At 49.5% G+C, this 24,183-nt stretch overlaps 1 protein-coding gene across 2 annotated transcripts in view; it reads left to right on the top strand.

Annotated features, from left to right (window-relative positions):
* Positions 1 to 24,183, top strand: part of GFRA1 (GDNF family receptor alpha 1) — a 185,830-nt gene that overhangs the window by 150,932 nt on the left and 10,715 nt on the right. For both annotated transcript variants that reach the window (XM_036335867.1, XM_036335868.1), the window contains 2 exons: positions 2,503 to 2,637; positions 6,567 to 6,748. In XM_036335867.1, coding sequence (XP_036191760.1) covers positions 2,503 to 2,637; positions 6,567 to 6,748 — 317 coding nt within the window. The remainder of the gene's footprint in view (positions 1 to 2,502; positions 2,638 to 6,566; positions 6,749 to 24,183) is intronic.

Here is a 24,183-nt window from a genome sequence, read left to right on the forward strand (position 1 = left end):
GAAAAGGCCTGCTTAGGGAAGAGGAGAGCGCGCCAAGTCAAGGAAACGGAATCAGGAGGCTTTGGAGAAAGGGAATTTGGAAGTCGTTCATTCTGGGGAAATCCAAAGGCTGTTTCCCAGAAATGGCCCTTTGGAGAGGAAGCCCCTGAGTGCCGGGGTCCTGATCACCATTCATAGCCTCGCGGATGCGGCCCCTGGAGTGCAGGGGGCGACTTCGCCTCCGTGTTTTCCCATGAACAGACTCAGCAGCAGGAACAGTCTTTTCTGTCTTTCAAGACCTGAGGCGCGAGCAGACCAGGTGCTGGGCGCCTAGGAGACCAGTGCGATTGAACGGGCACTGGTGGGTTGGCAGAGAGCCAGAGGGAGGCAGATGTGCCCCTGGGTGGGTGTGGCAGCCTGGAGGGCAGGCGGCTGCTCCGCGGACCAGGGCCTGGGGAGCCTGGTGACAGGGCTGCTGCCTGATTGACATTTGGGAAGGAACACACAGTGCAGGCTGGGAGGGGGAGGGAGATCGCGGCTGTCAGAGGCGCGATGGCTCAGCCAGGGTGTGTGTTCCTGCCAGGATCGCGCACGTCACCAGGCAGAAGGAACTCCTCTTGCTCCCCCCCACCCCCGCCCCCAACACAACAGCACAGACCAAATTCTTTGTCACCAGCGTGTCCTTAGCAAGAGCCATGGGAAAATCGACAGTGGGACTTACGCAGGGGTATTACAGGTGTCTGCCCACGTGTCCCCTCCTGCATGCCCCCAACTGGGGATCGAGCCAGCAACCTGGACCTGTGCTCTTGACCGGACTCGAACCCGGGACCCAGGACCCTTCAGTCTGCAGGCTGACGCTCTATCCACTGAGCCAAACTGGCTAGGGCCCCACTTCTTTTGAAAGGATACCTGTGGTCTGTTGGGTTGTTGACCGTGTTTATGGATATGTCCAATGTGTATCATTTCCTTAAGTCAGTGTTCCAAATTGGCATTTGCTCTCCTTTTTTTAAGTTAGTCCCTAGGAGGGATTCCTTCTCAACTACGGCATTCTAGGTTTAAGGAATAACAGAAGTAATTAAGGCATGCTCATTGCACAAAGTAAAGAAACGAGCAAACAGAGAAGCCCAAAGGAGACAGTTCTAAGGAGCTACAAGTCCACTCCCAGGTGTAATTGCTATTAACACCTCAGGCCCATCCCTCCAGGCACACGCGCTCATGAACTCCGCCTTGAATGGCTAGGCAAGCTGTTACATGCCTGAGGATGATGAGATCCTCTTCTCTTACGGGAATAGTCGGTCGAGGCAGTGCATTCTACAGACCAAAACCTATTTCTCCGTTGGGCCCGGATCCCTCCTTCCACACTGGCCATTGCGTTCTAACTTCTTTGAGGACAAAGCTGGCTCCGACTTTTCCACGTGTCAGGGACCCACCGTGGTGCTAGGCGCGCTTAGTAGGTACATGTCCACCTCTTTGCTCAGTTGCTTTCTCACCAACAGAGCTCCCTCTCTGTTGTGGGTCGAAGGTCTCATCTCAAGATATAATGGCACATCACTTAGTTCAAGTCAGTGAGGAATGTACGGCAAAGAAGATGTACTCTGGACCCAGAAGAGCTTACAAAGAAAAAAAAATTTTTTTCTGTTTGTGAACCAACTATATCCTGTGGATCACTGACTACTTATTTCCACAAAATGTAGAAAAACAGAGGGCTTCTTGGCATGAGTTGGCATCGCCTGGTGTGGGCCACCCAGGAGAAGGCATTCGGGTTGTATTAGGGAGAAGTGCACTGTTTATTTGTGCCAGTACAGAACTCACCAGAAACACCATGAGCACAGGAAGATGTGGGCAAGTGAGACCACCCAGTATTTCTTTTGGGGCTTTCGAGGGCTGGTGAGACAATGCTCTAGGAGCCATCAGCTTAGGGAGTCTCCACTGTTGGCATCTAGTTCCTCCACAGCTTGGAAGACTTTATTTCAGTCTGAGGGCGTCTGGTGAGCAGAGGCCTCCTCACACAGTACATTCAGGATGTGGGGTGATCTGTAAAGATTGCTTTGAAGCTTCTTTAGTTTCTCGGAAGAAGCCATTTGCTGCCGAGGGAAGTGGATTCAACGTCCTAAGAGGATTTTTAAGGTACGTAAAACCAGTTCTATCTGTTTATGAAGATTAATGACATTCTCAAGAAAATGCAAGGGATTTGGCAACTCATGCATTCAAAGTTAATTCTCTCCTACTCCAAGACATGCATACCATTTGTGCAGGAAAAAAAAAAAAAAGAAAGAAAAACCGCCCTAAATGCAGCTCAAGGAGTTCCGTTATAATTTTTTAAGTAAATGTGTAAATTATTTTATGTGCTCGAGATAAATTGCCGGGAAAATGCACTGCTTAACATAATTTCCCACTTTGCCAACACAGTGTCTGCAATTATCCACGGTGCATCCGCCCTGAGAGAGCATTTGTTTCTTTTCAGGCTGTAGAAAAGTCCTTATCGTCAGGCAAGAATAAAACACCTGGTTTCTACTCCTTTAGGTACAGTCATGACCCCCAACTACATAGACTCCAGCAGCCTCAGCGTGGCCCCGTGGTGTGACTGCAGCAATAGCGGCAACGACCTGGAAGAGTGCTTGAAGTTTCTGAATTTCTTCAAGGACAATACATGTCTTAGTAAGTTATTTTAAAAATAGGAAACAAACACGTTTTCCTCTCTTGAGTTCAAGCCCTACTTCCATGTTCCTTGTGTTTCTTGTGTCCGTTCTCTCTCCCTCCCTCCCTCCCTCCCTCCCTCTCTCTCTCCACAGCCTTTGGCCACACTGCCTAATGCAGCAGGGAACACAGCAAGTGATCAGCTGGGTGCTGCCAAGACAGACTCCAAAAACTCGAGAGAACAAGAGATTCTATTAACTGAGGGTCCATTGTGTGGGAAGGAACCCTTCTACCCACAAATCAAAGTTTGATCTTGGCAACCAGCACAACGTCTGTTCCAAATGTTCTTAAAACCTGAGTGTAATATACAATGTGAGATGCTCAGACAAATTAGGTGGGGGTAGGCCCCTAAGGGCTCTCAGAGAAAGATTAGAATGTCAACATCAATAGCCCCCATGATGTTCCACGTTGGCTCAGAGGAGAAGCAGCAATTCTGAGTGAGAGAAGCTGGCTGTGCAGCCGGGAGGTTGGTTATCTCGGGAGGTGGAGATGAGCGCTTGGTGAGGGGGGAGGGGAGGGGAGGAACCTCTAGGCAAATGGAAAACATATTTCCCAAAGGGAGAGAGAGATGGAGAGAAATGTACGGTGAACACCATTCATCAGACGAACTTCTAAAGCACTGTGCCGGGTCTCCCTTCTAGCCACTGAGGTGTGTGTGTTCCAGGTGACAACTCCACGGAGGTGCTTGAGTACCTCACCCACATGTTGTGGCGGCCACTGTGCGTTTACTGGGTGCCTTCAGCTTACTCTCTAGGGAGTCTAATACCGTATATGCAGTATCTCACTTGCCCTAATCTGCACAAGAGGTATTATAATCTCTACTTCACAGTTGAATAAATATCTGGTCTTCACGTAGACCAGCGGTTCTCAACCTGTGGGTCGCGACCCCTTTGGGGGTCGACCGACCCTTTCACAGGGGTCGCCTAAGACCATCGGAAAACACATATATAATTACATGTTGTTCAATTTGTAACAATGAAAATACATCCTGCATATCAGATGTTTACATGACGATGCGTAACAGTAGCAACATTACAGTTATGAAGTAGCAACGAAAATAATTTTATGGTTGGGGGTCACCACAACATGAGGAACTGTATTAAAGGGTCGCAGCATTAGGAAGGTTGGGAACCACTGACGTAGACCATCCATGCCACAGATAGGAGGCAAAGCCAGCGTTCCTGCTTCTGCAGCCCCCTGTCCCCTAAGGAGTTAGTGTCGTGCCAGCGATTGAAGGGCCCATTGGACAAGAACATATACCTGAACGTCAGGGACCAGCTATGATTCCTGGTGGCAGGTGTGGACCAAGTTTCTAGGAATTAAGGCTCAGCAGTCCCTCTGAGAGCCCTGTCCTCAAGGGACAATTTCTCCAGGAGGCGCTGCTGGACGGTGACTGCTTTCTAGAGCATTAGCTAACCACTTGCCATGTGCACATGGGAAAGGCTTCCAAGTGTTGCTTTCCCAATCTCCTCATTGTTTCGAGAAAAGACAAATCTAAATGACGAGGTTTCTTGGTCATGTGGCTGTGACCATATCATTAGAATAAAAACAAGCTTTTGAAAACTTAAGTGAAATTCAAACCCACAAAACTAGTTTCAAGTGTGGAGTCATTTGCTGAGACACTGGGCATACTATGGACCTCCTGTTTGGTCTTGATATATATATCCCTCTTTTTCACTTCCTGCATGCTCTTCTGGCAGAATACAAGATTTAGTGAAGATAAAGCAATGACAGTAGAGGCCAGCATGAGAAAAAGATGCTTGCGCTGCCCGGAAAGCTGCTCCTTCACAGAGAAACTCAAGCTGTCCCTGCGTAATAATATTTTGGTGAAGGGGAGAATAGTCCGGTATCTTATTGCTAATGACTTTGCAATAAAAATAAGTGCATTTGGTCTTCAACAGGGACCAAGGCCAGCCAGAATTTTTCATACTCATTCCATTTATACTTTGTTTAGAAGGGGCACAGCCTACCAAAGGCACAGGGCTGTGGATTCAGTCTCTGCCAAGGCCCTCGAGTAGAAGGAACTGGAACTTATGCACGCCAACCCAGATGCAATAACCCAGGTCTACTCTCTTCAGATTAACCAACTCTTCCCCAGACTCCCCTGTCATGAACACCACTCCGACCTATTGTTTACTTCTTGTTATTGTGGGGGAAACAGTTAATTTTCCATCAAAGTGCATGGCAGATGTTGGGGAAAGAGAGATGAAAGAATGAGCTGAAGGTGAAGGTGACTGTTACTGTCACTCAAGTCTGTCTTTTGATGCCACCTTCCCCTCCCTGGACCACTTCATCTAAACTGCACCTCCCCATTCCCACCCAGGGCGTCCTGCACCCCACCTGCTTCCTTTTTCTCCAAGCATTTCTCACCGTCTAACGTATTATATATTCTCCTTGTTTCCTTCCAAGCAGAATGTGACCTCCAGGAGGGCAGGGACTTTCGTCTTTCATTGCTGTCATTGATCTTTGCAGCATCCTTAGTGCCTGGCACTTTGTAGATGTGCCGTTGACATTTGAATGAATGAATGGGCAAGTGGACAAACAACCTCCCCAAGTGCCAGGGCAAACTCACTGAAAAGCACAGGTAGTTTCAATGAGTGGCAAAGGGTCTCTTGAATCTGCATGTCTTAAGAAGAAAAAGGAAGGTTTTGCTGTTCTTTTGTTGTTGTTGCTCTGGGTCATTCAAGGAAACCAGTCCCCCATATACCTTTCTCTACATTCCACCCCCTCGTTGGGCTGTATAACATGGCCAGAAGCAGAAAAGGCATTTATATTAATTTGAAGCTGTTTCCTACAGCCTTGAAAATGTAAAGTTGTAGAAAACAGGTTTCCAATTTTCTGAACTTAAAGGATAACAATTTTAGAACAAAATGTCACTTCTAAAAGGAACATTAGGCTTAAATTATTCTGTCTTGTATATCGAAAAATGCCAGCTAAGAGTCAGATAGTAACAATTTGCACATTCAGGTCCCAAGTGGAAGAGTTTGATTTCTTATACAATGAATATGAAGTAAAAAAAATCTCTAAATCCAGGCCAAATCCCCGAAGACCTGATTAAACTGTTTCTTATTCATTTGAGGGGGAGGGGAACAATACAACCAATTTACTCTTGCCATGAAAACAATCTAATCCCATGAACTTGTAATAAGCTTTTAAAGTTTTACATTTTCAACTTTTCATTTAAGCATGGCTGCTCCTACCTAATTATGCTGATTTTGTTTAGAAGACTGGGAGCAGAAAGGGAAAACAATAATCTCAGTTAAATTTTCATTAGATTATTGCTGAGGTTCGGGGAGATTTTTCTTCTACAGAAACTGGCTGCATTTGTGCTGTGAGCATTGCCGGTCTCATAGTAGGTTCTCTGTGCTGGGGAATCACATATTTTTGCTCTTCAGTTTCACTGCCTAACAAATGAATATCATCGCCACCGAGTCTTCTCAGTCCCATAGTTAAGGATGTTATACTTAAAAAAAGCAAAACTAATGAGTTTGCTTTTGGTACAGGATTTTGACAGAGCACAAAGGTTTTCTTGGAAGATGGGACAGTGGTTGGGATCCCAAAATAACAGGTCCGAGGCTGGATTTCAAAGGGCTTAACCAATGAGTATTTCAGGGCGAAGGACCTGGCGCATCGATCGGAACAGCATAGGTGTGGGTTGCAGTTGGAGCACCCAAGTGTCCGGCTCAGTGTTGAATGAACAAATTGATTTTTGAACCTCTGACCCAGTGGCTGGCTCTCAACACACGTAGGCTAGACAGTTGGGTGGGTTTTGTTCAGGGAAGTCCAGTGCTCCCCTCAGAATTTCTAGGCGGCCTGTCTGGCTTTATGTAGCTTGTCTGGTACATTTGCTGCTTGACTCTGAAATTGGATTTCCTCCTGTTTTACTGCAGAAAATGCAATCCAGGCTTTTGGCAACGGCTCCGATGTCACAGTGTGGCAGCCGGCCCTCCCGGTTCAGACCACCACTGCCACGACCACCACAGCCTTCCGGGTCAAGAACCAGCCCCTGGGGCCAGCAGGGTCCGAGAATGAGATCCCCACCCACGTGTTACCACCTTGTGCAAATTTACAGGTAAGCACGGGGCTGACGGTGGGAGCTCATGGCTGGCGCCACCCAGGCTCATTCTCTTCACAGCCAGGCGGCGAACAATGCCCAGGTTGGAATCTTAAAAGTGCATCTTAACCGTGATACATGGAGATACATGGGAAGTGCCACAGAGTGGAAAGAAAGCTGGACTTTGCCATTCATTGGGGGTGTGGCTTTGGTCAAGGCTCCTGCATATGTATCTGCCCTGGTGTCCTCGCCTGGAATATGGTGTGAGGACTGGGCATCTGGGTCCTGAAGGTTTTCATTCGTGGGGTCCAGCTAGATCGGCTGTGTGCATATGTATTAAGCTTATTCCGTGTTTTCTACAAAACAGCAGCATCTTGAAAAGAAAGGAGCTTTTGGTTTTGTCCCCAACACCGCCGCTTAAACGGAATGATTTAAAACTGTGTCTAGCCCAGCCCGCGTGGCTCAGTGGTTGTGCGTCGACCTATAAACCAGGAGTTCATGGTTCAATTCTCAGTCAGGGCACATGCCCAGGTTGTGGGCTTGATCCCCAGTGTGGGGAGTGCAGGAGGCAGCCGATTACTGATCCTCTCTCATCACTGATGTTTCTCTCTCTCCCCCCCTTTCCCTTCCTCTCTAAAATCAACAAAAATATATTAAAAAATACAATTGTCTCTAAAGGGGAACCAGAGGCAGAGCTACCAGTGAAGCGTTAGCTCAAACGTGGAGCCCCCTAGGGCTTGTCCGTCTTGCGCAGTGAGAGGATCTGTGAGCAGCTGCCCTGCGAGGACAGTCCAGCGGGAATGTCCGGAGGCCTCCTTGGGGTTAATCCCGACCTCTCAAGGCAGGGCCACACCACACTCACAGTGGCTTCTTGACTTTCGTCACAGCAGGGTGTTTATTCTGCCCTTCCATTGATTTCCCACAGTAAAGAGCAGTCAGCTGTTTGTAGGACGGTACATACTCAGGTGCTCACACAGTATTTTCACGCACTTTCCCTCTTTGCATGTTACGCTCCTGCGGCTGCCAGAGAGATGCTATTACTGTGGTCCTGCCAGGCTGGTTCTTTCATTCGAGGACACGGGCTCAGCGAGGTACCACTTTCACTGGAGCCTGTGGAGCTGGTGGGTCACAGATCCCGCGCTGGGGGCCCAGGAGCCTCGCCTTCTTCTCAGGGCTCTCCCTGTATTTGGGGTAGTGCTGACTGTGTGGTGACTTCTGCCTCCTGCCCTGTGCGGAAGGGGGCATTTGCCAAGCACCACGCTGTCACACTTGTCATACTTCACACTCATTGCTGGAGCACATCGTCCCTTCTCTCCCCTCACTCCCCCTAAGGGTCAGTCTGGCCGGAGTGCTCCCCAGCATCAGGGCCTCTCCTAGCCTCCGCTTCCTCATCTGGGAGTCCAGGGGCTGGCCTCTCTGCTAGAGTTGTGAGGATTAAACGAGGTCATGCATCAGTGCTTGGGGCACAGAGAACGCTCCAGAATGGTGCTTTAGAAACGTCCCAGGCAGTGCCACTCCTATATCACTGGCTACTTGGGTCCTTTACAACAGTAAACAGATGCCCGTGTTGTGCGTGCATGGGGTGGGGTGCTGTGCCAGGGAAAACTGGTGTGTTAGTGCTCATAGGCGTAGAGCGTGTTTAGCTTTTCAAAACATTTCACCTGCTTTGTGCCCTTTATTCCATACCAGCCCATGAGTCAGGTGAGATAGACATCCATCCCTTTGACAAACGAGGCCACTGAGGCAGGGAGAGGCTGGCGATCCACCCAAGCTCACACAGCAGTGCCCTGGCAGGGCTGGGATTTTTGGATCCGAAGCCAGTGTGCCTCGGCCTTGCTCCCAGGTCACGGACGTTGGCCTTATTCCATGGCCTTGGACAACCTGGGCTCCTCTGAATTAGGAATGGACAGAGAGGAGGAAGTGAAAACCAGAAAAGGAGGTCATGCAGCATTTGTCTTTCTGTCTGGCTTACTTCACTCCGCATCATGTCCGCCAGGTCCATGCGGAACCTGAAAAAGGAGCGTCCTGAGACGCAGGGAGTAGAACGGTGGTTACAAAGGGGTGAGGAGGGGGAAGTGGGGGATGCGGGGCAAAGGGTGCAAAGTTCCAGCTCCGCAGGATGAGTAAGTTCTGGGGGTCTAATGGACAGCGTGGTGACCACAGTTATCGCATACTGTATTCTGTGCTTGAGATTTGCTATAAGAGGGTAGATCTTTGTTGTTCTCACAGCCCCCCAAATGGTTAACTTGATTGTGGTAAACCTTTCACAATGTATGCGTATATAGAAGCGTCCCATTGTATGCCTTGCCTGTATACAATTCTTATTTCTCAATGATTAACTCAAGAAATCTGGAGGGGCGGGGGGCGGGTGCAGAAAAGACGAGCAGGAAGAAGCTGGTTTTGAGGGAGCCGTATGCCCAGTTCTTCCTGAAGATGGTGATGCACGTGACAGGACAACACAAAGCTCATCCTTGGGCTGGTTTTCCTCCTGCCACTGTTCCAGGAGACAGGGTGCCAGGGAAGCCCTGAGAGTTTGCCAGCAAAACTTAGTGCAGCTTGGTCATCTCTTCAGGATGACTGAGATTAAGAACGGTGGAAAGAATCGCTGGAGGCCAGGGCTTTGATCAGGGGATGAGCAAGTGATGAGAGATGGGTCTCAGACCGTAAGAATGAGGTCCCTGGCGCTGAGTCGGAACACCTGCTCTGATGCAGGGCCTCCACGAGATGTGTTCTCCCCGTCTGTCCTTCCTTCGCCTGCCTGGCTGTCTCCAGGTAAATCACCATTTGCCTGAGGGGCCCAGAAATATCTTCGAAGGGTGTTTGCCCGCCGCATATGTCGTTACTCAGAATAGAACCCGCTTGGGACCCATTGGTAACAGATTTGGAGGAAGTCAGCTACGTCTGGCAGCTCTAAAGTTCACCTCCCCCGAGAAGCACCCTCTTGTAATATTTTATAATGTACAATAATACGAGAAAACTCTCGGGGACTTGAGTTTCTGTCTTAACATTTGAGATAGATTTCCCCCTTGGAAGGGAAGCAGTAGAATAAACATTTTCAAAAAGTCAGCTTCGAAGGCTAATTATCAACACACCAAACCCAGTTCTGTTTGGGGAAACGGTGGCCTGGGGTGCGTGCGGTGCACCCAGGACTCATCAGTGGTTGCTATGAAAGGCTCTGCTTTACAAAAGGAAGGTTGATTCGTATGAAATGTCATGGAAATGTCCAAGGGCCGGCCCCCTGAGGTGCTAAATGACCAGGTTTTGGGTAACCCACCACACTCCCATGTCGGGATTCATTGGCAGTTGTATTAGTAACAAGCGTGACACAGGCGATGCTATTGTTGGCACATCCCTTTGACTCTGTACAAAACGGTCACATGAGAAACAAGGCAATATTTAAAAGCCTACCAATTATTTCATCTTCTGCGCACTTGAGTGGTCTGGTAGCTGGAAAAAGCTCAGGATACGCAAGCCAAGTGGATTGTGCTTGTCATTTATATGAAGTAGATATTCGGGGGAGATGCAAGTATTGGAAAAATCTCTCTTTGGCATCACTACACTGTTTATCTCCGGTGGCATAAGGTGAAGACCACTCCAAGTGGCATTTGTGGGCCCCCGATTTCCATGGTCAAATAGGGTTATAGAGACTAGGTAATACAGGCTTGGGAGTAGGGCTTAGAACCCCTGAGAAGTTTTACTCCCTCTGCTGCTTTCCTGGAAAGAGCTGGGAAGGGTGATTGAGAGGAGAAAGCCTGATAGAGCAGGGCGTACTCTCAGGCCTAGCAGGATGGGTCTGGGATAGTTCTGGGCAGTGTGTGAGCTCTATAAACAGTGCAGGCCATATTCAAAGTCAGTTGTTTTGTTTGTGTTGGGAGCCAAATAAAACATATCCGTGGAGGACCAGATCTCAAGTTCAAGTGCTGGCCCCTGTCCTCGTGGGACTTTTAAAGCAGCTTTCTCAGTCATAAAAGATGTGAGCAGGGTCCCAATGGATGGCCTTTGCAAGAATGCTGACTGCTAAGATCAGCAATGCAGAGGCCAGCTGTCCCCTTCCCCCTCAATGATCGCATCATCCACTTTGGTGGTCAGGCCACGCTAGCTCTAGGGGTCCCACAGCTGGGTCACCGATGGCCCTCTGTGGGCCACGGGGTGGGCACCATTCTCCAGCAGAGGACCTACAACATCCACTGGATTTCAGTGTGAGGCCACACCTCCCTGGCCTCCTGGGAAAGCCTCACTCCAGGCCCTTCTTTTTCCAGAGTACAGTTTGGAGCTTAGAGCAATGAGCTGGGCCCTTGTAGGCTGCAGCACCACCTTTACGGGTTGATAGGTGTGGAAAGGGAGGCAGGATTTGCCCATCTTTAATACCTAACACATGTGACTCCTACATAGACTATTTGAGTATTGAATTTGAATGTGGAATACTAGAGACCCGGTGCACGAAACTCATACAAGGGTAGGGTCCCTAGGCCTGGACGGCCATCAGGCTGGGGCCTTCCTTCATTCCGCGCCACCCCCTGGTGGTCAGCGCATGTCATAGCGAGCAGTTAAACTCCTGGTCGGTCAAACTCCTGAGGGGACAATTTGCATATTAGCTTTTTATTATATAGGATTAGCATACTGCCTTAGAACATTGAAAACAATCTCTATCTGAAACAAGTCGTTGCATACTGGAAGAGCTGTGTCTCAGGAGACCTCGGCAAGGCCCATTCGTACCGGATAGGGCCAGCCCAGCCCAGGAATGATTTCAAAACTCTTCTCAGGGCCAAACCCCAAAAGTCTGGATGTGGCAGGAGGGCGATTATCCAAACCTGCTAAGTACCCAGGACTCCACTGGCTGTGACCATGTGGAAATCTGAAGTGTTGAGTTTTAAAAGGAAAGCTGCCAATGGGTGTTCTGTGAATCATTGGTGCCAACAGACTGACCCCATTATGTCAGCTAATCCTGGAAATACAGGAGGCAAATTTAAATCTTCCAGCATGAAGCACTTAATCAATATTCTAAATGTTTCCCTTGCAATTTATGCTGGCAGGGCAATGGGGCACTTTGGCGTCCCGTTAATCTTCCACTGGAGAAGAGGTGCTTGTGCGCAAGGCCAGGGTGCCGGGGGTTTGGATGGCTGGTGGGCGGGCAGGAAGCTGCAAGGGGAGAAGGAAGTACTTATTTCCAGACCAGGACCCTGGCATGGGGCCGCGCACTCCCTGTACTCACGCTGCCCCTTCCAGCGGGCAGACCTGGCCTGTGGGCACCTCCTCAGTGCTCTGTCACCTGTGGTCGACAGCCTACGATTTGCTTTGCAGGAAAGAGTATGAGCTTGAGAGTTAGTTGGACCTGAGTGAAAATCCCAGCTCACTTCCTATTGCTGTGTGACCTGGGGCAGGTTTCTTACCCTCTCTGAATGTGTGCTGTGAAACATCACCCACCTCTTGGGTTTGTTGTGAGGATAGAAGGACTAGTGTCTGTATGCAGAGGGCCCAGCAGGACTGGCCAACCCCCTGCACTTGGTAAGTGGCTGCCACTCTTACTGAGACTGAAGAGATGCCTTAGACCAGCGGTTCTCAACCTGGGGTCGTGACCCCTTTGGGGGTTGAACGACCCTTTCACAGGGGTCGCCTAAGACCATTGGAAAACACATATATAATTACATACTGTTTTTGTGATTAATCACTATGCTTTAATTATGTTCAATTTGTAACAATGAAAATACATCCTACATATCAGATATTTACATTACGATTCATAACAGTAGCAAAATTACAGTTATGAAGTAGCAACGAAAATAATTTTATGGTTGGGGGTCACCATAGCATGAGGAACTGTATAAAGGGTCATGGCATTAGGAAGGTTGAGAACCACTGCCTTAGAGCTTTAACTCTGGACACTGGGGCTGTGAAGGAAGGGCTGTTCCCAGGGGCTGGGGGCCATGGAGGGAGAAGTAATGGAGCTCCTTAAGTTCTGCTTCCTTAAGTTGTAAGAACTGTTTGAGCCAAGTGATATCCTGCTGGTCATTGTAGAAATTCCCAAGGAAGGAGGCGACAGGGTGGGATGGACACCAGGCTAAGAAGGAAGGGAAACCACAAGGCCATAAACAAAGGACCAGGTCTGAGGGGAGAGAACTGCCCCAAATCCACCTCTCTGTGCCCAGAAGGCTTCTCCTGGGAGCTACGTCCTCACAGTCAGCTCCTTGGAGCAGGGACAATAGTCAAATCTGGGTCCAGCCTGAGTACAGTCAGATCTTGACTGTCTGCCAGGGGCTGTTGCCACGTCTCTCTAACCAGTGCTGACATTGGGAAGAGGTGACACAGTTGTAAACAGAAAATGCTCTTCGTTGCAGAGAAGATGGGGTTTGAGAACTAGCCCTGCCTCTTAGCCTCAAAGTCCCAGATTTTGCAGCCTTGCTCATACCTGCATTCCACCAGTACTGTTGTTGGCTTAATGCTTATCTTCAATCTCAATGACTAGGTATACTGTTAACAACATTTGTGAAACACATGTGAATCGGTGTGCTAGCTCTGGACATAGAGATTAAATTGAAAACAGTGCAGATGTTTGTATGCCACCTAAATAATGTCATATACACCAGTGGTCCTCAGACCCCACTTTGGGAATCCTTATGAGCAACCTAATCATATGACAGACCCCAGAACTATTTGTTTTGACAACCTGCATCACCTCTGCTTTGTATGGTCTGGTGTTAATAAAGCAAATGTGCATATAGCACTTCCCATGAGTCCAGTACTGATCTAGGCACATTATATACATCGATATATATAAAACCCTAAGTGACCATTACAACCGGTCACTATGATGTGCACTGACCACCAGGGGGCAAACACTCAATGCAGGAGCTGCCCCTGGTGGTCAGTGTGCTCCCACAGCCAACCTCCCATGGCCAGCCAACCTCCCACAGTCTCCCCAGCCACTGGACCAACCTCCCGCAGTCCCTCCCCTGGGCCCGGTCAGCCCCAATCACTGGCCAGGCTGAGGAACTCCACCTGTGCATGAATTCATGCACCGGGCCTCTAGTATGTGTATATGTATATGTATTATATGTATATACATTATATACATGTCTATGCATATACACATACACACACACACACACACATACACACACACACAAGGTCAGTGCCATTGTTATTCCCATGTTTTTGGCAGCAGCCCTGAGACTCAGCGAGGCTGGATGGGGAGAGAAATGTAAAGCAGCCTTTGCCTCTCTGTGCGCTCTCAGTGGCTACCCTGCATCCCCTCAGTCAGAGCACTTTACCTTTTTGTCCTGGATAACATTACCCATTCAGCATAGATGACAGCAGTCCCTACATTCTTGCTGAGCATCTGGCAGCTTGAAGGGCCAGGCTGGTTCATAAACCGGCATAAAGAAAGGTAATGATGCCTATTCTGACACCAACTGGCGTCCTGCAATACAGCTCAATTCTGACGGTAGGCCTGGCGTTGGCACAGACTCCCCAGGTTGAGGACATGGTCCCCTGCAAGACTGCCCTGACTTCAGATGCCAGCCACATTGCAGGGGTCCTCAGGCCTCCTGCACTCTAAGCAGCTACAAATTCAGGGGTTCACTCCCACAACCCCCTCAGGTTCAACAACTCAGACCTCAGGAAGGCACTCTACGTCTGATTTTAGGTTTATTGTCAAGGCTACAGATCAGGACTAGCCAAATGGAGAGACATAGGAGGATCCCAGTGGGAGCTCCTGCTCCCTCCTCTATAGAATTCGGGGACCTCTCCCTCCCAGCACATCACTGTGACCACCAGCCAGGAAGCCTCGACAAGCTTCAGTCCTCCGAGCAGGCTACACCTAGCATTTCCTTTGCATAGCGGTCTCCTGCTCAGAAGGAGCTGACTTCCCCACTCCAGGAGAAATGAGCTGGGAGGGGGGGGGAGTCTTCCCCAGCAGCAGTGCTAAGCCGCAGGGCCCCCCGCTCCCCACCCCTACCCAGCCTGCTTCTGGGCTACACTGGAAGCCTCACAGCAGAGCCCTGGACCTGCTGCCAAGGAGCCCCGGGCCCTCTGTGATGGGCCTGGCTGCTCCCAGCACGGAGGAGCGGCTGCCAGCGGCCTCCTGGGGCTTAATCTCACAGGCTCAGGTGCCAGCAGATGAGCTCAGAGGAAGCCGCGGCCCCGCGTCCACCCACGTTAGCCCTGGGAGGAAAGAGGCTGTTGTAAAAACACTTTTTGAAATAACTGCTTAGAGAGCATTTTCAAAGCCCTTCATCCTGGAGAGCACTTGAATTCGGAGCTCAAAATCGAGTATCACTGCGACAAGCCCGCTCAGAATTGAGCGTTACTCCGTGAACACTGCCACGCAACCCAGCAAGCCGAAATGCATGTCCAGTTGTGGATTCAAACCCTACTGGGAACGGAAGCTCGCAGGGTATGGCTGGTACCAAAAACCAGGGATTTTATCTTAGGGGCCAGGTTTCATTCCAGGCATGCGTATCACGGAGCACAGGGTCGTACATGGTAGTCATTTGCTGGGGTTGACAGGACAAAGTACCGCAGATGGGGTGGCTTAACTGTAGAGCTTGCTTTCTCGCCTTTCTGGAGACCGATAATCCAAGATCAAGGTGTCAACAGGTCTGGTTTCTCCTGAGCCTTCCCTCCTTGGCATGCACATGGCTGCCTCCCCACTGTGTCCTCAACGGGGCCTTTCCTCTGGGTGAGCATGCCCGGTGCCAATCCATGTCTAAAGGACACCGGTGCGCCTTGATACAGGCCCACCCGAGTGTCCTCATTTTAGCTTAACTACCTCTTTAAAGACACCATCTCCAAATAGAGTCCCATTCGGGGGGGTTAGGACTTCCGCCTGTGAATTTTGGAGGAACCTGATTCAGCCCATAAAGGGCAGGTCCTCAGTAACTGAACACCTGTCATTTTCAGAATCTCACTTTCGGGGCAAAGGCAAGGGGATAACAGGCTATTAGCACAGCAAGCCTTTCCTAGTCCACGGGGTCCTGCAGCCTTTGAACCCACAAGAGGAGCTCTGGCTTGGCGCTAATGCTCTGGATGAAGGAGAGCGACCAGATTTCGGGCTGCTGCAAACTTAATTCAGGTAACGATCTCTCCGTGATTGGCACGTTTGCATTGTAGCCAACTTCGGTTCCGCGTATTGTTAGAACACACAATACTGTAATTGAAGATTATTTTATCGGCACTAAAGGCTTTTATAATTCATTTAAAAAGTTGTAATGGGCTGGAGCGTCTTTAGTACGGTTTAATAATATAGCCTTTTACGGCTGACTGTAAAATTTCAGATGACGGTTTTGGCGATTGTGCCATTCTATTTTACAGTTGAATAATTGTTCAAATGAAGAAGAGTGAAGTTCCTAAATACCACCTTAATGACTTAGAAAAATAGCCTTCCTCAGAATTTTAACGAACACCTCGAACGAACCCAGACGTCACCTTTCCAATGAAGGCAGATCATGGCCCCTATTTTTCTCACCCACAAAGCCCTCCAAAGGAAGCACATGTTGTGCAGCATCTCTCAGTGCTAGTTCTTCTCTCCTTCTTTTCTCGTTTGTCCCTCATCTCTAGAGCTAGAAGAAGCCCATTCGCCAAGCAGGAGGTGAACTCCCGCTAGGCCAGGAGAGCATCTGCAGGAGCAGGGCGGACATTGGGTCTCTTGCGAAGGTCCTTCATGTTACAGACGGCCCCTTGTTCCTACCGCGTCAGCCCCGGCTCCTAACTCTAATAAAGCCTTGTGAAGGCCTCCAGATAACGCTTGCTTCACCGTACTAGGAAGCGAGTGGCAAAATTGGGACCCCTAAATTCTAACATCATCGTATACTATCACGAGGAGTAACAAAAGCGTTAGCATACAGCACTGGGAAGAAGACACTATCTCATGCCGTCCTTGGGATTATACTCCACATTAGTGTGTTTCTGGGAATCTCCAGGGAAAAGTTGTCAGACGACTGAAGGCAATCACAGAGGAGGCCCTGGACCAGGTGCACTAACATGGTTACCATGGGGACGTGGGCCACGGCTTGGGAACACGGTCCCGGGACCCGTGGGTGCGGTGCGGTTTTTGAAGGGCCCAGTGTTGTTCCACAGAAATGGCAACAGGCAGGGGAAGTCCCAGGTGGCTGGGCTCCTCCCTCTCGGGGGTGCATTCCAGGAGCTCGGGGCTCTCAGCCCGTTTCCACTCTGTGTCATAAACAGCGGTGCCTGGTATGTGAGCGGCAGGGAGGCTGGCGCTGAGCTGCCCACAGTGGCTAGAAATCCTCTCGCGTCACCTTGAAATGATACGGGCCCCCTTCCCTCTGGCTCCCACTCGGCTCTCTAGTTGCCTCGCCTTTCTTTGTCGGCCCCAGAGAGCTTCTAGCTGAAAGGTGGTGTTGGTCGGAACAGCGTAAGGGCTTTAGATATCTTTTGCCAGGTCACAGTCACCGCAGGAAGGATGATGCCACAGGTGAATTCCCTTCTTGCCGGCCACAGGGGTAGGCATTTGCTGCAGGCTCCAGATGTTGTCTCCACCTGTTACCTGCCGCAGCCGTGACAACCCTGTGTCATAACGGGGCTAGAGGGAGCAGCTAGTGATTCTGGGGTCCTGTGGAAAGTAGAGGCAGCAGTATCATTCCTCTCACTCCAAAACCAAGCTCACTAAGATAATATAACGGAAGCACAGGCAGTGCCGCAGCTTGACAAGGGATCATGCAAGATGAAAGGCCAACAGTGTGGCTCAGTTAGTTCTCAAAGTTGCTCTTTAGAAAAAAAAAAAGGAAAAGAAAAAGAAGCTGCTGTGCTTAAGAGTAGATAATACTGAAGGCTCAGGGCTTTTGTGACAATAAACTCAGACCTTCCTGTGGGCTCGGTGACAAGTAGTTTAATCTCCTTAATCTTGGATTCATCATCTGTAATATGGGAATAATGAGCAGGACCGCCTAGGAGGGCTGTGATAATTAAACAAATTAAAATTCTTCGGCACAGTAACAGAGCCTCCAGCACAGTAATTATTTTATCTTTTTTTTTTTTTAATCTTCCTGGTTGGTCTGTGCCGACCATGAGACAGAGGAAGCCTGTGCTAAAGGGACCTTTAGCCCCGACTGCATCTGGGAAATAAACTTGGGCGTCAGGTAGGGGGTGTGCCTGCGGAAGCGGGCCTTCAGTTGCACTGATTTTTTATGAACACCCATTTAGGATGTCGGCTCCTGGACATCTTTTTTTAAAACCACTTTTCTCTTAAAATGAGAATAACTTAAGGATGGGGATGAGAAGGGGAGGCCCCTCAGTGCATTCTGGGAAGAGCTGTTAGGCCATCTGCACCTGTGGTCCACAGGTGGTCATGCTGGCCCATCGGAGGGACAGTAATTCAGCAGCCGGACAGTTGTTTAACCTGATTTCTGGGTAATGAACATGCTTAATAAAAAGGAATAGGGCAGCTGTATCATCCTGGCTATAAATATGCTCTCTTGTTCTGGGTCACCTACGAGAATACCTCTGAGCACACTTAGATCAGGTACCATAAATAAATCCAATTTCTTGCATCCCCCACTGACCACCTATCATTAGGACTTCTAACCAGCCGTGCCTCCCAGAGTGATCGGCACTGCCTTGCGCTTGAGCCACGGAGCTGACCGATGGGAGGACAAAGGCTCTGGTCCTCTGGGGGGTGAGGTTCAGTGAAGGGCTTCCCTCCCCTCCTATTGAAGGCCCAAGAGGAGTTGCACCATGGATGAGGCTGTCTAGAGAGGAAGCTGGGGATGAGGTCAGGAGGGGACATCCTGGGAGGTTTCCCCAGAGTGGCTGTCCCCTGCCTGCCCATTTGCTGCAGGCACGTCAGGTAGGATATAAGAGGGCTTCATCTCTGGACTCTCTGGGAAAAACACCAGAAACACCAGGACTAGCTTAACCTCTGACCCCCAGCAGAAGTCACATTTGCCCATGTTGCTCTGATGGCCAAGGTGAGACTTGGGAGGACCCTCACCCCGAGTGCCGTGCTCCCCTGACAGCTACTTGGTTGAGTCTAGGCTGCCCGAGCTGGTTGTGTGACCTGGGGCTCTTTACTGCCCCTCGGAACCCTCCTCAGTGATCCCTGGGAAATAGGAACTCCTTCCGAGGGTTGATCTAAACATGGGTTTCAGAGTTGACACCAGGCTCAGATCTCAGCGCAGCCAACCTAAGCTGCACAAACATGGGCAAGCCCCAGCCCAAGTACAAAGGGGAGGGGTGCTCCCCTCAGAAAGTCCTCCTAGTCCTGGGGGGCACTCAGGACCGTGTGGCTGGGGTCCCTAGCAGCGAAGGCTGTTATGAAGAGTGATCGTCACCGTCATCATCTCTGCCAGCCTACTTGCTTTTCCTCTATTTTCTAGCATATTTTTCTCTGTCTACCAGAAGCACATTTTGTAAGCAGTTTTTAAATGTTTTGCTGTCACCTTATTTTCCGTGGCACCAAGAGCGCTCCATCTTCCGAAACAGCGTGAACAAAAGCTCGGGGTCCGTTCTGTCTCCAGACCTCGGCGTTTTCTATCAAACCCTAGTTAGCGCCATAAGTCCCGGAGCCATTACGGGGCCGCCCTCAGCCGCACGTCAGCGCACGGGAGCACCGTGGCTTAATAAATACCGTCCGATGGTGGTGAGGATGCGTGTGGGATGAGATAGGCTTCGTGCACTTCTCATCAGGGACCACAGTGAATCTTCCGTTGCGCCTGCACATTTGCATTTCCGACGCGCGCATTTTGCGAAAACAAATGTTTCACTGCAGGGCCATCCCTCTCGTTGCCTGTGCACCCTTATGGCTGAGTGTCTGCTCTACAGACACTCCCCCCCCCCCCAACCCCCCGCCAACCCAAAACGTCTTTCACGCACTGTTGGGAAAAATCACACTGTTCATTGGGCGTAATTTTCTAAAATACAGCTGATAATTGCTCCTTATCTGAATATTTTACTAATCAAGCAAGTTAACTGTGAACTGAAAACACAGTTCCCCGAGGTTGTGGGCAACATGAGTTTGCCCCAAGTTTGAGAAAAGTACAATAGATGTCAGGTGATCTGTGGAGTGATGGGGAGGAGGAAGGCCGCCGCAGTGCTTGTTAAGGTCCCTGCTGTAGACGGTATCTGCACACAACGCCACCTGCCACCCTGCCATTAGTGTTAAATTATAAGTGCGGGGCTGCAGCATCCCTCTCATGGGACTGACAGGCAAGCCCCAGGGGCTGCTTAGCTAATGGAGGACTGTTGGTAAATCTTACAGGACTGTCTCTCTCTCGGGGCATTCATCTTTAAGTCCAGGGAAACACAAAAGATCACAGGCCAGATCTACTTAATATTAATGATGACGAGCCAAATTAGCTTAGGCCTTTGCTCCCACCCCTGTCCGAATCCAAGAACCACCAGCACAGGGAGCACAGAAAAGCTAAGAGAGCCTCAAGAACAACTTAGAGTTTAAAAGGACTTTCCCACCCATTGCATCGTAGCCAGCTCCACACAGCAGCGACCTCTCCATTCCCCTGTAAACATCAAGTGCCCAAGACAGACAGTGCCCAGATGACTGGCCTCTCTACTGCCTGCCTCTGTGCCTTGCTCTGTCCAGGGGAGAGGCAGGTGCGGAAGAGCCAGGAACATTTATTTGTTCGCAAACCTTTCTGTGCTGTTGTAGTTGGTATGTTCCCCACATCATTGAATTCATTATTACATGAATGATTGAAATAAGAGCACAAAAGAAAGCATAGTTGCTTCAAGGAAAACTAAGTTGAATATATTGGAAAAGGCCAATTCCTTAAAAAAAAACAAAAAAGCCTTTGGATTAGGTGTGAGCAAGAGAACTATAAAAGACTGTGAAAAATTAGAAGAATGCAGAGTAGGCACTGAGATTCCTCTGTGGGTATCAAACAAATGTCCCTCCTGTTTTTAAAAAAACTAAGACTGGAAATAACAGACTGTGACTTATAAGTGTGGCTCATGCAGAACATAAGCCAGGAAACTCCAATCAGCAAACTTTCCTTAAAAAACTTTTTAAAGGGGGCAGCCTTGCTCATGTATCCAAAACCCAGTAAATCGCACATTCAGATCTTAAAATTTTGATACAACGAAATACTACTCATCCTTAAAAAGGGAGAAGTCCTGCAATAATTGACAATAAATGAGTCTGAAGGACATTGCACTGAGATAAGCCAGTCACAGAAGGATAAACACTGCATGATTCCACTTGCACGATGTGTCTAAAATAGGTAAACTCATGGAAGCGAGGGATAGAATTTTGGGTGCTGGGTGCTGGGGGAGGGGAAGTGAGGAGCTGCTCATCAGCATGTGTACTGTTTCAGTAATGCAAGACGAATAAGTCCTAGATCCTTTATGCAGCCAAGTGTACAGTACTGGATTGTACACTCGGAAAATTTTAAGAGGGTAGATCTCATGTTAAGGGCTCTTACCACAATTTAAAAAAGAGAAGCTTTGAAATTTGAAAAAAACTTGGATGCCAATGTAAAATTTCCAAGTGATGCCATGATTTTGCCCTTGAACATAATTTCTCCGTTGACCAATGACCTATGTATGGGCCCAGTCCTTAGTCCTGTCAGGTGAGAGAGTTTTCTACTGTAGGCTCAACCCAAAGAGCTCAGTTCAACTTGGAATTCAAGGACTCTCAGATTCTGGAACATGAATACACATCACCTTCAAGGCCATCTCCTCCCTCTCCCCTCTTCTTGCCCTACCCCCTCCCCCCCCCCCCCCCCCCCACACACACACACTCAACCTAGCAACCCAACTGGGATCTGAGCCTGAGCTTTTCCTGATAAGAAAGCGCCATCAGGCCTCCAGACCTTTCCTCACCCCTATCTTATGATCAGGTCCAACCTGCCCAGAACCTGCCAGACTAACACATCTTGGCACCCTGTGGCCCTTCCTAAACCCCGCTGAGTGAAGTATCGTTATAAGGCCTTCTCCGAGCTTAATGTAATGAAAGCCTTTGGCTGAAGTTCAGGCAGTGTGTAGACACAGTGTCTTGGAGGGCGCAGATAGAAGAGACAGGGCAGAAAAACTGCCCAAGGATGCTCACCACGCCCTTCTCAGAAGGACACTTGCCCCGTCTCTCCCTTGCCCTCCTCATCCCCCTCAGCCCTTCCTGACCTGTGCCAGGGTCCACGGGGCTGGCAGAGGTCAGTGTGGATAAAATGGATCCCTTCCCTGCCAAGCCTGGGGGCTCGGAGCAGGCCTTATTTATGCGTCCACTTGTTTCACGTAGCGGATTTTACTGCGCATTATTCAGACCAGTGGTTGCAAGTGGCTGTTACCAAGTTTGTAGGCAAAACAAATCACCCGGAAGGCGAGTTTCAAAATGGACAGTGGAAGGGGTTTTGGAAAAGCTGGTCAACTGCTTGTGACCAGACCGGCCGTAAAACCTCCCCTGGCTCTCCCAAACCCAACCGGCAAAACCCGAAAAGCTGAACAGAGTGTCAGACTGCAGAGCGCCGGGGCGACCACCATTACTTGGCTGGGATGCAGCAGCCGGCAGCTTCTTGTTTATTTATTTTTTTTATTGTGCAGAAATGACCAGGCGAGCACATATCAAAAGCACCATGGAATTATTATGTAGTAAGTATGACCCATAAAATCAGGTGGATATCCCTGCATTAGCGGGCACAGAGGCCACTGTGGGCGGGTGAGTCGATTTTGTTGAAATGCAAGTGCAGACTCTGAAGCAGGTTCGTCTGCTCAGTTATCCTTCGGAATGAGGGGGCGCATCCTTCCTCCTGCGTTTTTGTCTTAGAAGAAAACGTAAGGGGCGTAGATTTAAGCTGAGAAACGGCTGTGAGTGCTGGACTATTTCGGGAAGAACTCGCGCAGATGTTTTTCTGTAGCAAAGGTCCGTCCGTGCTGCGGGAGAGACGCATTCGCTCATGAACTGCTATTGACAAGGGTGATAGATGCAGTGAGGTACTTGGTGAGCGCTGGAGAGCAGAGCTGATTGCATTTTACAGTCTGTGTATTTCTCTGTTTATTGCTTGTATTCTGTCATTAAGCAAACAGGTTCCTAATATAGCAAATCTCTCTAATCAGTAAAGCAAGGGAGAAAAGAACCAGAAGCATCGTTAATTACGACCATTTGGCTGCAGCCTGGACAGTCTGTTGCTATTGGATCGGGCAGCTTCCTCGGGTTTAATTTTCTGGAGGTAGAGCAGAAACTGGCTTTTCTTAGGCGTGGAGGCGAGTGGAGAAATGTTGCATGCCCCGCTGGCTGACAGCTACCTAAAAACCTGAGATTAAACACTGGCTTCTCTGCAGAAATGGATTCCCGGGGCTGAAATGCCAGGTTCCGAGTGGGTGCACTTCTAAGTCTCCAATTCCATAAACAGAGCCAGCGCGCTGCTCCAAAGCCCGCCGCCGGCGGGCCCCCGGGGCCGGGGAGCCCACTGTGGGCAGAACTCCTGTGCGCATGCGCAGAGGCCGAGGCGGGGCTGGACTGGGAGCTGTAAATTATGTGTGTTTCTGTGCAGGAAAGCCATGGCACCACGGCAGGCTTTCCAAATGCTAATCACCGGGCTAAAAAGCCAGGGGAGTCGACAGCCTGACTCCAGGTAGCAGAGGTTAACAGCATCTAATGCATTTCTTAACCCTCTAGTGCCAGGGACCGGGGAGGTCTGGCCCCGCAATGACAGGGCCGTGGAAATTCTATTACGTGGCGTGCCTGGACTTGCAGATGACTGCCGGTGACAATTTTATGAAACTGCTGGACAGGCTCACAAAGTGGCTGAAGACCAGGTTCCCTGGATTTCCAGAGAGACAGAGCCAGGCTTCTGGTTTGGGGCGGGTTTCTCCAGGATCCTTGTCATCTCTCCGCTTTCAAGACGAGAACCCGGTGGTTCTGTGCTTTGGTGGCGGTGTCTGCCCCAGCTCCGCGAGGCAGGCGTCTTCCCCCGCCGCCATGTCACTGTGAATTAGCTGGTAGGGAAGCCCTCTTTCCTAAGAGAGATTAAATAATGCATTTTTCAACGGGCTGGAACAAGGGTTAAAATTGACTTGTAGAAAAATGAATCCGTTCTCTTCTTCTTCCCTGGCTCCTTTTTAGGAGATGTCATGTTTTAAAGTCACACACTGTACGGTTCCGTGTCTGGGGCGGGTGTCCTTGCACGTCCCATAAGGAGCAGGCTGCCTTGGACGACCTTGAGCGCCCTGCCAGCACTTGCGCTGTGACACTTTTGGTTTTACTGGTTTAGAACCCGGCGATAAAAGGGGTTCTCCTTCCGGTTTCTTGCTTACCTTCTATCTTACAGGATCTAATTTTTTTTTTTAAAGCTGTTCTGGCCCCGTCTCAGTTTCCATCAACTGAGACAGCATTTAAAGTATGTTAAATACTCTTTGCAAGAGTGGAAGGTGGGGGGGGGGGCGCCCTGTAATTGGATGTTAGCATTTATCATACCTGACTAGCAGACAGTGATAGCTTGATGATGCTTTAAAAAATGCTCAGGGAGAAAGCCTTTAAAGTGTCGAAATAG

The sequence above is a fragment of the Myotis myotis genome, unplaced genomic scaffold (assembly GCF_014108235.1).
Source record: "Myotis myotis isolate mMyoMyo1 unplaced genomic scaffold, mMyoMyo1.p scaffold_m19_p_15, whole genome shotgun sequence".
Classification (NCBI taxonomy): Eukaryota; Metazoa; Chordata; class Mammalia; order Chiroptera; family Vespertilionidae; genus Myotis; species Myotis myotis.